This window comes from Cydia amplana, chromosome 13 (genome assembly GCF_948474715.1).
Source record: "Cydia amplana chromosome 13, ilCydAmpl1.1, whole genome shotgun sequence".
In the NCBI taxonomy this organism is placed as follows: domain Eukaryota; kingdom Metazoa; phylum Arthropoda; class Insecta; order Lepidoptera; family Tortricidae; genus Cydia; species Cydia amplana.
This window is the reverse complement of record NC_086081.1, coordinates 6271488-6287119: the sequence shown is the minus strand read 5'-3', so window position 1 is coordinate 6287119 and position 15632 is coordinate 6271488. Positions and strand designations below refer to the sequence as shown.

General features: G+C 36.7%; 3 protein-coding genes across 12 annotated transcripts in view; 2 read left to right on the top strand and 1 right to left on the bottom strand.

The window, feature by feature from the left end:
• The window catches only part of LOC134653399 (protein sprint), a 271300-nt gene that overhangs the window by 79978 nt on the left and 175690 nt on the right, over nucleotides 1–15632 (bottom strand). The gene's annotated exons all lie outside the window — the stretch shown is intronic.
• Nucleotides 595–3385, top strand: LOC134653253 (solute carrier family 22 member 3-like). The gene is made up of 7 exons (XM_063508578.1): nucleotides 595–790; nucleotides 997–1129; nucleotides 1555–1655; nucleotides 1854–2005; nucleotides 2151–2756; nucleotides 2846–3024; nucleotides 3200–3385. Exons 1-7 carry the CDS (start codon nucleotides 624–626, stop codon nucleotides 3362–3364), a joined length of 1503 nt encoding a protein of 500 aa, XP_063364648.1. The 5' UTR covers nucleotides 595–623; the 3' UTR covers nucleotides 3365–3385.
• LOC134653635 (solute carrier family 22 member 1-like) lies at nucleotides 5077–6762 on the top strand. Its single transcript, XM_063509030.1, has 5 exons — nucleotides 5077–5123; nucleotides 5235–5406; nucleotides 5589–5689; nucleotides 5846–5997; nucleotides 6149–6762. Exons 1-5 carry the CDS (start codon nucleotides 5077–5079, stop codon nucleotides 6760–6762), a joined length of 1086 nt encoding a protein of 361 aa, XP_063365100.1.

The following is a 15632-nucleotide window of genomic DNA, read 5'->3' as shown; positions in this document are numbered from 1 at the left end:
TGTAGACACCAAAATGACAACAACTGGATTTGAAGTTCGTCTTGTCAACAGTATAGTTGTCCTTTTTTCACAAGTGGCATTTTCACAAGAGGGAGGAGAGAGAAGTGATACTAGTTCCTGCGCCGTCAAAGAAAACAGACACGTTGGGGCCTTGATAATAACATACAGTGAACAAATAAAATTAAATAAGAAAAAGTTACACAGCAAGAAGATACAACACAGCGACTATATTAAATTAAGACTATATTTTATACATATACGTGGTGAACCGATACAATGTTGTGAGCACGATGCTTACGTAAGCATCGTGCTCACAACATTGTATCGGTCCGGTCCAACCATACCTTGGCTGAACATTACAGCTGCGACTAGCGCCAACGGTGGCGGTGGCACAGACACGCAATTTAATACGTTTCAGAGAATACATCACAGTTGTAAGCAATTCTAGTCTATTAACGTGATTAACGTAAATGATGTGAAACGAAAGTATCTTGTCTGTTATCTCATATAAAACCAAATATATATTCCTGTTATTGCTCCTGTAAGTTTACCGAAGGCTCATTTCAAGCGGCAATAGTTGGGAGCAGCAGGCTTGTGATGGTGATAATTTTAATAAATTTGCAATGGCGAACCCCCTGTTAGGAAAATTGGATTTAGACGATGTTTTGGTCAAGTTTAAAGTGTACGATCGTTATCATGGAGTGGCACTAATATCTCTGACTGTGGCACTCATGTTCGAATTTGTATGGTATTGTAATCATGTCATTGTAGCTGAGAAAGTGGGGTACAGGTATGTTTATTCACATGTTGCTTATAGAACCGCTCCTATAGAATTTATTAAATAGTAGAACAATTTGTACGTTCTTTTTTGCATACCTATTGATTTATATTTTTAATTTTATTTTTCGATAAACCAATTAAAAGAGAATTTGTTAAAAAAAGTAGTTAGTTCATTGTCCAAAAAGACAATATTAAAATATTTTTGTTTATTTTGAGGTGTAAGGAGCCAACTAACATAAGTGAAAGCTCAAATAATAGTTATATACCGAATCCAACAGTAGAATGGTGCAAAAATCCTGAGGCGTGTCCGGAATGGGTGTATGATAATCCAGACAGTTTTGTTGCTGAAGTAAGTAGTACTAAATAATAATGCGCAAATTACATATCTTTTGCACTAAATAAACATTACAGGAATCACTACATACTTATAGTAGACAACAAAGTCGCTTCCCGCTGTCCGTCTGTCCCTAGGTATGCTTAGATCTTTAAAAGTACGCAACGGATGTTGATGCAGTTTTTTAAATAGATAGAAAGGTTTATGTATAATTTGTTAACCCGTGCGAAGCCGGGGCGGGTCGCTAGTACATTATAATTTCTGTACGGTTACCATCAGTTTGTCACTGACATAAACGCCGTCGAGAACGTAATTTACTTTCTATACATCCCGTTTGCACTAATATGCGAGTGCGAGCGAGATGTATAGAAAGTAAATTACGTTCTCGACGGCGTTTATGTCAGTGACAAACTGATGGTAACCGTACTGTCCTTTTATAGTTTCAGTTGGCATGCCAAGACTGGAAGAGAACTTCAGTCGGGAGCATGCACATTGTAGGATACATGTTTGGGGTTCTCATTATTGGACCGTCGTCTGACAGGTAAATAGGTACCTAATTATACATATACTGACTATAATTGTAGATTTGTAATCTAAGCCCTAATTTCCATAAATCATACACCAATATGCGAGTAGATAGTAATACAAGTTCTTTAACGCACTTACTTTGAATTTTTTTAAATTAGATACAATGATAAAAGTGACGTAATTTCTCAATCTTTCGTTCTTATCGTTTCAGGTTCGGCAGGAAAACCCTGGCTATAGTAACATGCGTAGCAGGCGGGACGCTGGGATGCATGAAAAGTTTTGTCACGTCATACTGGCTATACGTAGCTCTAGAGTTTATGGAAGCGGCAGTCGGTGACCCTATGTCTCCTGTATATATGCTAGGTAGGACATATTTTTTGGCTTATTATTGTATAAATTGAACGCCTTTTAAAACTATAAGAGCTATAAAATTATAGGCATAACAGTTTTATAGATTGGAGTGATTTAAATCGAATTAAAGGTTATTAAAATGATAATAACGTTACAGCTGTAGAAATGGTGGCAACCAAGTCACGGGTCATATATTCGACTACATTCATGACGGGTCTTGGTATAGGAGGAATTATATTCTCCATTGTTTCTTGGCTGATTCCCTACTGGCGAACATTGCTGAGGGTCATATACGCGCCTGGACTACTCGCCATATTTTTCGTCTACTTACTTGATGAAAGCCCAAGGTGGCTACTAACCAATGGAAAGAAGGAGGAAGCTCTGAAAATAATAAAAAAAGCAGCAAAACGAAATAAAATGAAAATAGAAGAAAATTTAAACAATATATCTTATGAAGTTAACAAAGGACCCAGCTTTGCTTCAGTAATAAAAGACACGTTTACATCTAGATCTTTACTAAAGCGATTTTTCGTTTGTGGCATATGGTGGGCGTCAGCCACTTTTGTTAATTTTGGATTGATTGTTAATTCTACGTTATTAGGAGGCAACAAGTATATAAATTTTGGACTCTCAGCTGCAATGAAAAGTTTGGGAATTCTATTTTCAGCATACATAATTGCAAAGTATCATAGAAAAGGCCCTTTAATATTCTGCTTCGTGGCTTGCGCCATCCTTTGTACTGGACAACCGTTCTTACCAAAATGTGAGCTTATAAATAATTTATAACGTACTTATTAATTCTGAATAGCAGCATTTCAAATAGAACGGATTGTAAATCATTTACTTTTTCAGATCTTTGGCTCGAGATAACCAACTACATGGTGGGCTTACTTTTATCGTGTGCAAATTTTTGCATCATCTACTTATTCACCTCTGAACTTTTTCCTACTCAGTCAAGAAACTCCATGCATGCGTTGTGTTCGGCCGTCGGAAGGATAGGCTGTATGTTAGCACCACAAACGCCATTATTGGTAAATATTCCAAAATAAAAAATCTATGCAATATATACGTAACAGTTTTATACAAAGGAATTAATTGTTGAATATAATATTTTTGTTACGTTATTATTCAAAAGCGTGAATGCCTTAGATAAATATGTACCGAGGGATATACTATCTAAAGCTTTGTTTTCTACTTTTATTATAGATGGCGTACTGGTCAGGTCTGCCAACACTGTTGTTCGGGGTGGTGTCCCTGATCGCCGGACTCGCCACGCTGCTCGTGCCGGACACCGCGGACCAGAGTCTGCCGGACACGGTCTACCAGGCCGAAAAAATTGAGGCTAAAATCTTGACAGAAAGTCGGTCTTAGTATAAAATTGTGCACGTTTAAGTTTTTATAGTATTCATGTCAAACAAATACAGCCATTAATGAAGAATACTACATTTAGCTTTATGATTATATCACGATCTGGGGGCACGGCAGTGCCCCCGCCAAGTCGAGCAAAACAAAGAGGCACGGCCGTACCATCCTTTTCTCGAAGCGATTCAGGCCATTTTCGACGTCCTGTAATTTTGTGCTGGCTGAAGCTAGAACCCTGAATTTTCAGCGACATATAGGGCTTAACATGCTTTAGATATATTCTCAAAAACATTAAATCTGAACTTGTAGTTTAAGAATTATTGTACGTCAAAGTGCCTTAGTTTCGACACTGACACACTCACTCATTCACTCACCTACGATCATCATAATTCTAACGCTACGTCTTACGTAGGCGAACAACGCGCGAACGCGGCGCGCCGCGCCGCGCCGCTTCGCGTCTAAATCGCTCACGTACGAGTAGGACACACCTATACGTATCAAGGGTTTGTTTCATCCTCGCCGCGCCGCGCGCGTTCGCGCGTTGTTCGCCTACGTAAGCCGTAGGGTAAGGTACTTCTAGCATACCCACAAGCTTCAAATTTTAAACATAAGTAGTTTTCAGCTTATTAAAGCCATAGAAAACCTAAAAATATTGCAATATCAGTCACGTTTTAAAAATCTAAGAACTGCATTAGTAAGTTTGTAATCCCATATATATATGCTATTACAAAGTTACGTAAAGGTACACTACGATGTACGATGCGAGTATGAATGAAGATGTGTTTAGTTATGATATGTATACATAGTATGGGTACGAGTACCCGAAAAGAAGGACTGCCTACAAAAAGAGATGAGATCCCATCAAAAGCATTACATGTAAAAAGGTGCAAGTCTCGCAACGCTTCTACTACAAAAAAGTTTTGAGATGTAATGTGAAACCAAGTCGGTTATTTTAATCAGTGCCAGGGGACGTTAAAACCGTATCAATAAGATATCTTTAATTTGTAATACATATAATGACTTGGCAGTCGTACATAATGCTTTACTCGTACCGTACTCGTAAATATGTGTAATGCTCATACTGCAAATAGCGCTAGCGTTATGTTCAATTAGAATTATTTTTAATAGGTGACGATGATCCTCATGTCATTATGCAGCCGTGCGAAGGCCAAGTCATTATACGTATTACAAATTAAAGATATCTTAGTGATACGGTTTTAACACCCCCTGGCACTGATTAAAATAACCGACTTGGTTTCACATTACATCTCAAAACTTTTTTGTAGTAGAAGCGTTGCGAGACTTGCACCTTTTTACATGTACTGTTTTTGATGGGATTAAATTATTAGTATTCAACGACCTTCACGTAAACCACATACGCCTACAAATTATTCTCCACACCTTTACCTGGATGGCATTGGCAGACATATTATTGTATTGTTAAATTAAACGGTTGAAATGTGGAAAATGTGGAAAATCCCAAGAAAACAATAAATTAAACACTATTCGTATGGTAATCTGCAGTTTAATATAAGGTGTTGTGGGTAACGGACGGCAATACGAAGTATATTAAAATAAGTATAATTTTAAATAAGCTGATAACAATGTCGATTTTATTAGACACACTGTATTTGGACGATGTTTTAGTAAATTTTAAAGTATATGGTCGTTACCATGCACTAGCTTGTGTGTTATTAATATTAGGGGCGGGTATTGAAACGATGTGGTATTGTAATTACGTTTTTGTGACCGAAGAAGTAGGACACAGGTAAGTTAACTTTTTCTTCATTAAAGGTGTAACACGTTTCACTGGACGAAAGACACCGTTTACCGTTATAGTCCTTATTGATACGAACAAAATTATTAAGTTTCCAGTAAGTATAACCGTCAATAATTATGTTTTATACAGATGCGTTGATGATACTTTGGAATCTGACGACAGAAGTAACGCTAATACCAATAATACAGTCAATGATACAGCAGTTTGGTGCAGAAATCCTTCGTCGTGTTCCGAATGGATTTATGATGACCCTGACAGTTTTGTGGCCGAGGTAACCTTAATGGCAAATACATATATAAATGGAAAGCTTCACTGATGATAACGTACCTAATCACAACATAGGTAACCTCATTATAGTGTTTCCTGACCAAGATAACTATAAAAAAATCGACATCATTCATTTCGTCAAATTAATCAATTTACGTTAAGTATATAACTGTTGGTACTTTTTAGTTTCACTTGGCATGCCAAGACTGGAAGAGGACTTTAATCGGAAGCGTGCACAGCTTCGGATACATGATTGGTCTACTCATTGTCGGGCCACTATCTGACAGGTACGTCAAAGATAATAAATGGCAAGTTTTAAACAGGGCGTTTATACATCTGAATCATTGCATAAGTCGAGGTTACAGAACCTATTACCTTCCATCTTGTCTTAAGTAACTATATGTTACATATGTAACATATGTCAAGAATTTCATTTATTCCAGATTCGGAAGAAAATCTTTAGTAATTGTAACAGGCATAGCAGGCGCAGTCTTGGGGACTATCAAGACTTTCGTGTCGTCATATTGGAGTTATGTAGCCCTTGAGTTATTAGAAGCTGCAATTGGAGATTTTTGTTCGCCATTATACATGCTAGGTGAGATATATTTAAACTATAAAATCAATACGACAGAAGCTATGACTCCCTAATGAACTTAACACAACGTAGACTTTGTTATTTGACCCGATAAACAATAGTTTTTTAAAGTTTTGATATTAAATCATAAGCTCCGAATGTTTTGTTGCAGGTCTTGAAATGGTGGCAACTAAGTCGCGTGTTACTTTTTCAACTATATGTAACATGGGTTACGGAATAGGGGGACTTGTTCTGCCTCTGCTTGCCTGGCTTGTCCCTTATTGGCGAACTTTACTAAGAGTGATTTATATCCCAGGGCTACTCTCCATATTCCTAATCTATTTGCTAGACGAAAGCCCCAGGTGGCTTCTGGTCAAAGGAAAGAAATCAGCAGCGCTAGAGATTATTCGAAACGCTGCCAAGATGAATAAAATAGAATTAAAAGAAAATCTTAACTTGATATCTTTTGAAGAGGATAACGAATCCAGTTTTTTCGCCGCATTAAGAGACACTTTTAAATCGAGGTCTATATTGAAACGAGTTTTCGTTTGTATCGTGTGGTGGATAACATGCACTCTCGTTAGCCACGGAATGTCTTTAAATTCAGTAATATTGCAAGGAAATAAATATGTAAATTTCGCAATGACGTCGGTCATGGACATCTTGAGCTACATTTTAGGAGCATACATCCTTAAGAAGTTTAACAGGACAGGCCCATTGACAATATCCTTCTTGGCTTGCGCCATCTTCTGTATTGGGCAACCATTTATACCGAACAGTAAGTGAACGTATATATTTGTCGATCTTATTAACTAATAGAAAGCGGGTGTCCGTTACTATGTCGTAAAACGTAACATTTTAGTTACAATTGTATACACAATATTACTATAATATAACGCAGCCTTGTTAGAATCTCTAATATTGGTCACAACAAAATAGCAATAAAATTGAGGGAAAAGGCTGCATATTGATCACTGGCATATATTTCAATAAGATTAATTATCTGAAACATACATGAAACACATCCTTATATTAGTATGGTAAAATTGTAATTGTGTTACGGTATATTTGAACAGTTAGGTCAGAATGTGACGGTCTGACTGGACAAGCTCTATTTATTAGCTCGTAAAATAAGCTGCCATATACTACATATTTCATTTTCAGACCTGTGGCTTGTGAATTCAACGTACATGGCAGGAAAACTAATGGCGTCTATGGCCTTCAATACAGTTTACATTTTTACATCGGAATTGTTCCCCACTCACACAAGGAACTCAATGCATGCACTCTGCTCGTCTATTGGCCGAATTGGTTCTATAATAGCACCGCAATTGGCTTTGTTGGTACGTATCGACGTATCATAGACATTTTTCTCGTCTTAATGATATTCATCTGGATTAGTGATGACATATTCACCAAGAATTCAATAATACCTACCAAGAACAAAAGTTAAAGTACACACAGATATTATACGATAGCCGAACAAATTAAACACGTTTTCCTTAGGAAATTACGAAGGTTAACAACCCCAAGATAAGTTATTCAAGTTATTTTCTTTATTATTTGAACCACTCATCACTATCATCAGTATATCAGGACTTGTAATTATTAAAATAAATGTTTATCATTCCAGATGGTGTATTGGACTGGTCTTCCAAACGTGATATTTGGGGCCGTGTCCCTGGTGGCAGGGTTGTTAACGCTTCTGGCACCGGACACGGGAGACCGCAACCTGCCAGATACGGTCGGGCAGGCCGAAGCTCTTGAGGTTGGAACTGCAAAAGTCACGCCGGGAAATAAATGCTGTAAACACCGCTTGAGGACTGATTGCACAAGTTTATAAGAAAACTAAAGAAGTTGGTATTGTTAATCCCCAATTCAACTCGATTCTTTTTAGGGTTCCGTACCCAAAGGGTAAAAAACGGGACCCTATTACTAAGACTTCGCTGCCCGTCCGTCCGTATCTCATGAACCGCGATAGCTAGACAGTTGAAATTTTATTGCGATAGCATGACACAAATGATGTATCTCTGTTGCCGCTATAACAACAAATACTAAAAATAAAATAAAATAAATATTTAAGGGGGGCTCCCATACAACAAACACGATATTTTTGCTATATTTTTTGTTGATGGTGCGGAACCCTCCGTGCGCGAGTCCGACTCGCACTTAGCCGGTTTTTTTTGTTTTTATCTATTTAAAGTACATGCAACTCAAATACGGTTCAGTGAGTGTTCAACACTTAAATAAGCCACGAGTGCGCCATACGCAGGCCATACGTCATTAAATTCGATCATTTGTCTTGCGAAAAGTCCCTACGACCGGAGACAATTTTATGATCAATGCTTACCTATCACACAGAAAGGATCTTCACAGCACCAAGTCTTTTGTCAATGTTATTGGCATTCGTTACGCCCACGGAGAATTACGTCTTAAAAATAAATTCGCAGGCGACGTCAGCGCAGTGGTGTGCACTGTGCACAAAGGACTCCTTCCCCGGGACATATTTGTTACACGTCACCCTATTCAGGCATCTTCCACGTGAATTTTAAAAGGGATATTCAATTTTCCAAGGTGTTGACTATTTGTATCATTTTCATACATTACTTATATATTTTTAATTTGGGAATACAGATGTTATACTTACGTAAGTGATGGAAGAAAATGTATTTTAATATAAAATACGAAAGAATAAAAAACGTACGAAGACAGAAAAACATACAAGAATTCGGTAACTTATCCTGTAGATATAACATTTCTTAGATTCTATGAAAATGTAGAAAAAGAGTGATCTATAGAGTATAAGAATAATTAGAGTGGGTATAATGAATACACCCAATAATGTTGGAGAATTAAATATGAAATTGAACGACAATTAAATTACAAATGAAGAATATAACCGCTCTTTTGGTCTAAAAATTGTCAAAAAAGATGTGAGATGCGTTCGGTTCGAAAAAGTTAATTAAGGAATATGTAGAATTACTCAATTAAGATACGTACGTTATATCGCTTAGGGTAGATTTTCTAAAGGTACTTAAATTTAAGTTAACACGAATTGTTTGCCTGCGATCTTCACAGCAAGTGACAATAATGTATACAGCAGATAGCAAATATGAGATATTGGCGAGGGTCCAAAGCCAGAAGGTGACGGAAGAAGGCTCCTAATAGCCCTCAGCCCATTAGGAATACGGACCAAGTTATGGGCTTCAACTCCCTAGCACTCGCACAGTAAAATCTCAGTTGCCAGTACTGGAACTTATCTAATACCTTTAAACGAGCAATTCTTGCATATTTATTTATTTATATATTTATTTATTAATCTAATACCTTTAAACGAGCAATTCTTGCATATTTATTTATTTATTTATATATATTTCAATGATCTCGGAAACGGCTCTAACGATTTCGATGAAATTTGGTATATGGGGGTTTTCGGGGGCAAAAAATCGATCTAGCTAGGTCTTATCTCTGGGTAAACGCTCATTTTTGAGTTTTTATATGTCTCCCAGATATTTGTAAATAATTAATACATATTATTGCAATTTTACTGTACTCGTAATGTACCTAACGAATTCTAGAAAAACATAAAGAAAATCGATATTGATGTATCGAGCGCACCCGAAAATGCCGAACGCAGCAGTCTGCTACCAGCAGGTTTCCGTGTAAGCCACTAGGTTTCGCGACATAGTTTTTCCTTTACAAATGGTCTTAATTATATATAGAAGCAGACAATACCCATGCTTTCTTAGACCCTAACAAATCAGCCGCATCGTGTCACGTTAAGGTACTGCATGTACATGTACTGCGGCCAAACCAAGGGGTTACCATTGTGCCTCCTTAACGGCCCGTCTTATGACCCTCTTAATTAATTTGAAACTTTCTGCGGTCTCCTGTGGCGTGCAATTTGAATAATAGCAAGGATAGGGTGTTCCACCTTAATTTTAATTGCAAATATTTATGTTAAACGAGCCTCTAGGCGAGTTTTCCAGAATATTGCAAAGGATGATATATTGGCCGGAAAATTTTGAACGTTTTCGGAATCCAAGATTGCTCTAAGTAAACAATGGAGATTAAATTTGAATTCAATTTCAATAAATCAAATGGCAATGTCTTGTAAGTTTAAATACCGTTTAGCGGTAAACGGGGTTTGAGTTACTATGAATTGATTCATTCATTTTTTTACGTAGGTATCTAACGTGCATTCGATAGGATTAGGATGATAAATTTCATCGCCAACAGGCACTCATATTAGAATGGCATTGTTTTCTGGTATCAAAACAGGCCCTATAATTAATTGCTTTAAATTTAAAATCAAAAACAAAATGTAGTAAATAAGTCATACTAGATTCGATGTTCCTTATATAGTTTCTATTGTCTAGGAGAGGACACTGACTTTTGTAACACAGGTCTTTACCTAGCTCAGAAGTCAGGGACTTCAAAACCCACTTAGTAACTTGGTTTTTGGCAATAAAAATATTTTATTTTATTTATTTTATTATAATTTGGCGGCGACATCGACATTATAACTACCATGTAGAATATTTCATAAATAAATACCTCTATAGATCAAAACATCTTTACAAATTCTCAGAACTTATGTACCTATGAAATTGCATTGATAGGACTGCAACCAAAATCTTCTTGTATAATGAGAGGTGACCTTATGTCCAGTAGTAAGACGCATAGAAATTAAAACTTAAATTTCGTGAAGAAAAGACCATTTTACAGACGACTATAATGGCCAAAGTAATATCGCGCTACTCTTTAAACCTGAATTGATGCAAGTGATCCATCCATCATGCATGTCTAGGCAATTTTTACGGACACCTCAATCTGACGAGACCATCGCCAGATGGCGCTATAGTGGAATTATTCTTATTTGCGTCATTTGACACATTATGACTGACGTATATAGAGATGTAACTAACCCAAATCGATTGTCACAGCAAGCGATTACGATTGGATGGCACCTAGACTGAGGTATAGAATTGTGACGTATAATGAATTTTTATTTGAGATTTAAATAAAGCTAGAATTATATGGTTAATAAATAATAATAAGAAGATATAATAAATTTAATAATGCTTTGTTATAAATATCTAATAACTATTGTAATATGAATGATTTATAACAAAATTTGCCTAAATTTAATAATGTTTAAAAATTTGACGTGTAAAATGTATATTTTATGAATATAACATTGAATTGAATTGTTGCGACATAAAATGAAAAATTTATATCGATTTACTTAGATGACTACCGATTTATAACGGTGGTGTCCGGCCAACCCTAAATTAAAAAAAAAGACGTAGAACGTAAACGTTCGCAGTGCAATTTTCTTCCTTTGTACTAATTTCGATTTGCAAGATATTTTACGTTCTATTGCTGTTGTCAGGTCAGTGTAATGTGTCAAATGACGCAAATACGAGTGCAGTATAACTACCCCGTAACGACATATTCGACAAATGTACTTGATACTGTATGGTTTAATTATTAGTGAATTCATTAGCATGTTCTTGAAGAAACAACAGTTTTATCAAACTATCTTAGAATTTCCAAGGCAATTGCCCGCTACTTTTTAAACCTGATGCATCCATCATGAGAGCACGTCTAGGCAATTTGTACGGACACCTCAGTCTGACGAGACCATAGCCAGACGGCACTAACGACCATCTGACGACACGTAATAATAACGATAATACTTATAATAGTGTATGGTTATTAGTAAATTAATTAGCATTAGTAAATTAACATTTTATTGATGTGACGATTTGGTTGTACATACTTAACATTTTTGTGCATATTGAAGACAATATTTAATTGGAAACAATAAACTGGCATATTATTTATGATTTTCTTTATGGTTTTTTAGGGTTCCGTAGCCAAATGGCAAAAAACGGAACCCTTATAGATTCGTCATGTCTGTCTGTCTGTCCGTCTGTCCGTCCGTATGTCACAGTCACTTTTCTCCGAAACTATAAGAACTATACTGTTGAAACTTGGTAAGTAGATGTATTCTGTGAACCGCATTAAGATTTTCACACAAAAATAGAAAAAAAAAACAATAAATTTTTGGGGTTCCCCATACTTAGAACTGAAACTCAAAATTTTTTTTTTCATCAAACCCATACGTGTGGGGTATTTATGGATAGGTCTTCAAAAATGATATTGAGGTTTCTAATATCATTTTTTTCTAAACTGAATAGTTTGCGTGAGAGACACTTCCAAAGTGGTAAAATGTGTGTGTCCCCCCCTGTAACTTCTAAAATAACAGAATGATAAAACTAAAAAATATATATGATGTACATTACCATGTAAATTTCCACCGAAAATTGGTTTGAACGAGATCTAGTAAGTAGTTTTTTTTAATACGTCATAAATCGCCTAAATACGGAACCCTTCATGGGCGAGTCCGACTCGCACTTGGCCGCTTTTTTTTAATTAGTACCTGACAAGGTACCTGACTGATGAAAAAAAAAACTTCCTAATTAGGTACCTAATACTTTGACATAAAAGTACTCTGAAATTTCTGAATCTCATAGAGTTTTATGGATTTGTCTCAGTTCTATGTCCCCAGAGATTTTTAAAATCAACCTTTGTTTTTCTTGCGGTTGTAGGTACCTACCTCATAATGTAGGTCTTAGAAAACTAGTAACCCGCTCCGGCTTCGCACGGGTTACAAAAACCTTTACAAAGTATGTACCTACCTAAATATTCCTCAAGAATCAGTCTATTAATAGGTGAAAACTGCATGAAAATCCGATCAGTAGTTTGAGTTTATCGCTAACATACATACACACAAACAGACAGACACGGCGGGGGACTTTGTTTTATAAGGTGTAGTGATATTCAAGTTTTTGTGTGTATCGATTTTCAATAAATCAAACAATAGTAGGGGAGCCCAAGAGGGGATTTTTGTGTTTACTCGAGCGCGTCAGATTAAGATATCAGTGATATCTTGCTACCCCGTGTAGTCTACCTTTACCCCTTTTAGCCATCTATGTTGAGCCCTTGGTTGTTGGGGGTTTGGTCCAAATCCACAATCTGCTTAGCAATTAGCGCTAAGCAGATTGTGGATTTGGTCATATTTAGTCCAAATTAACGCTATAATGGTGCTATTACTAAATCTGATAATTATTTGCACGCATTTCCTTAATCTGACGGTTACAATGTAAATAAAAAATTAGGCGTCAAACTGGTGTTCGTCAGAGTAAGAAAATGCCTACAAATAAGTGTTATATTAAGTTATAGAAAAAATATAGCATTAACGTGGAGAAAAACGACCAAACCCACAAACTGCTTAACGATTTTTTAACCTTCCACCAACCTCCCGAAATTTAAAAAAAAAATGTAGACGCTTTCCGGCTCGCTGGAAAAAAAACTTTAAATATAACTTTTTTTTCTTCTTATCATCTAATATTTCGATTTCAATAGGTCTGTACGACGCTCGAGTAAGTACACATTTAGCATCGTCGGCTCCCCAACGTCATTACAAATCTTGGAGGATACAACTAAACGGAGTAGCCAACAGGCTTTCCCCTCTGTCGAAAATAGGCGGCCAACGGTCATACACAATGTATGGACTGACGTTTATCTGACATGGCTATTTTTACGTTACGCATACATTTGACGTTCCCCTCCCCCGCAAAAATCGGCAGACTGTTTTGTACAGAAAATTACAGACATGGCGTCTCCGTTTGATTATATCCTCCAAGTTACAAATACCACTAGACTATAAACACATTAACCGACAAACTGCAATGACCTACTTACCACGGTATCATCGAACTCAAACACCAAATTAACACAGTCTCGTCAAAATCAACACACTAAGTCAACATCCACTGTTTTCCGAGTTAACAGTCTCACATATAACTTTTAAAGGACACTAAAAAACTAAACATTGCTTCTACGAGAAGCTCCAATTCGCGACTGAACGATATTAGTTTTAAAGATACCAAAGGAATTTCGCACGGCACGCTTCTATCCGTCACTGTCGAGTAATTAAACATACAGATTAACAAGCTTACACAAACAGTTCTATAGGACTTTAACACGTTGAGTTAGAAGCTATTTTTAGATGTACAAATGTTGTTGAATGTTGAATGATCGTAAAGATGAGAGCGTGCGACTCGCGGGAACACACGCAATGTCTAGCGAAGTACTGATGCGTTTAAAATAAATACGCGTTGCGAATGCGACCTTAGCACGGGTGCGGGTGTCGATTCGCGTTTACGAATGGATAAACACTACAGGTTAGGTATGCATTTTTGTTTTAGGAACTTTTTACGCGTCAATAAATACTATGTTTGCGCACTGCTGGTGTTACATCGCTCTACGAATCAAACCGACAAGGTGGAGGAATCGAAAAATTCGTAACAGTCTATTAAGAAACAGATCCAGATTAAACACATAAGTGACGCAATATTCACTCACTTAGCTGCTATTAGAGCGTTATCTACCAATTAAATCCTATATTCCATTGGCAACACACAGCATACATTAATATCAGATTGCTTGTCATCAGCCCGATCCAGACGAAAATCAGCAATTTCCATCACCAAAGCACGGAATCAAGGGTCACAATACCCTGGTACATTATTAAAGTTTACCAATAAAAGCCATCAAACAAGCGATTAAGCCCGTTTAATGGTAACGTTACGGAAGTTTGACAGGAACAATATTGATCGGGCGCACGTCAGGATGTCATGTGCATGGCCGTTGCGTCCAGGTGGCACCCTCGGTCGGCAGCCGAGCATGACAACCGCGGAACTGTATGGCTTTCCTTATTTATTGTTTAGAGGTTATGGCTAACGTTCTCAAGAAAAAAAGTCACTTATTGTCTCGGCTGCTAATTATAATAATCAATCTTAAGCTCTTAGACAAACTTGCATGCGATTTTCGTTACATTGCGGTATATGGTCGATCGACTGGATTCATTGTACTCTGTAGTTAGCAATGTATGGAATATTGCATGCAAGTTCTCGCGGCGCGTAAATGGGGCCTTAGAAACGAGCTTCTAGAGAGCAATCATCATTAATTAAAAATATTCTGGTAAGGATATCAATGAACCTCATTCACTTCATCCGTCCATAGCAACTTATTGAACTTAAAATGAGAATATATCACACACCACACTGCTGCAAGTTTAAGTAAGTAAATCTTTATTGCAAACCATGGTATTACATAGATGTTACAAATTATGTTAAGTTGCACATGGACCCCGGTGGGGTGTAGCAATTTTTCTTATAACTAGCTTACACATAATTATACAAACTAAACTTAACTACTTTCATAATGAAAGCACTAGGTAGGTACTTTTAATTTGTACCAATAGAGGCTACTCTGTAAAAAATTTATTAATTGTCTTCCATAAACTCTTTAACAGTATAATAGGTTTTCTTTATCAAATGTGTCTTGAGTTTAGCTATGAATACGTTTTTGCTTTCTATGTTTTTCATATCGGAGGGTAATTTGTTGTAAATTTGTATGGCTTGGTAATATGGACCTTTTTTGTATATGTCTAGGACTGGTTCCGGAGGGACAATTTTATCTTTTCTACGTGGACTTTTGCTGAATTCAAACATATCGATATTGTTTCTGACGAAGGTAGCAATTTCCAGAATGTACAAAGAAGGTAGAGTCAATATGTTTAG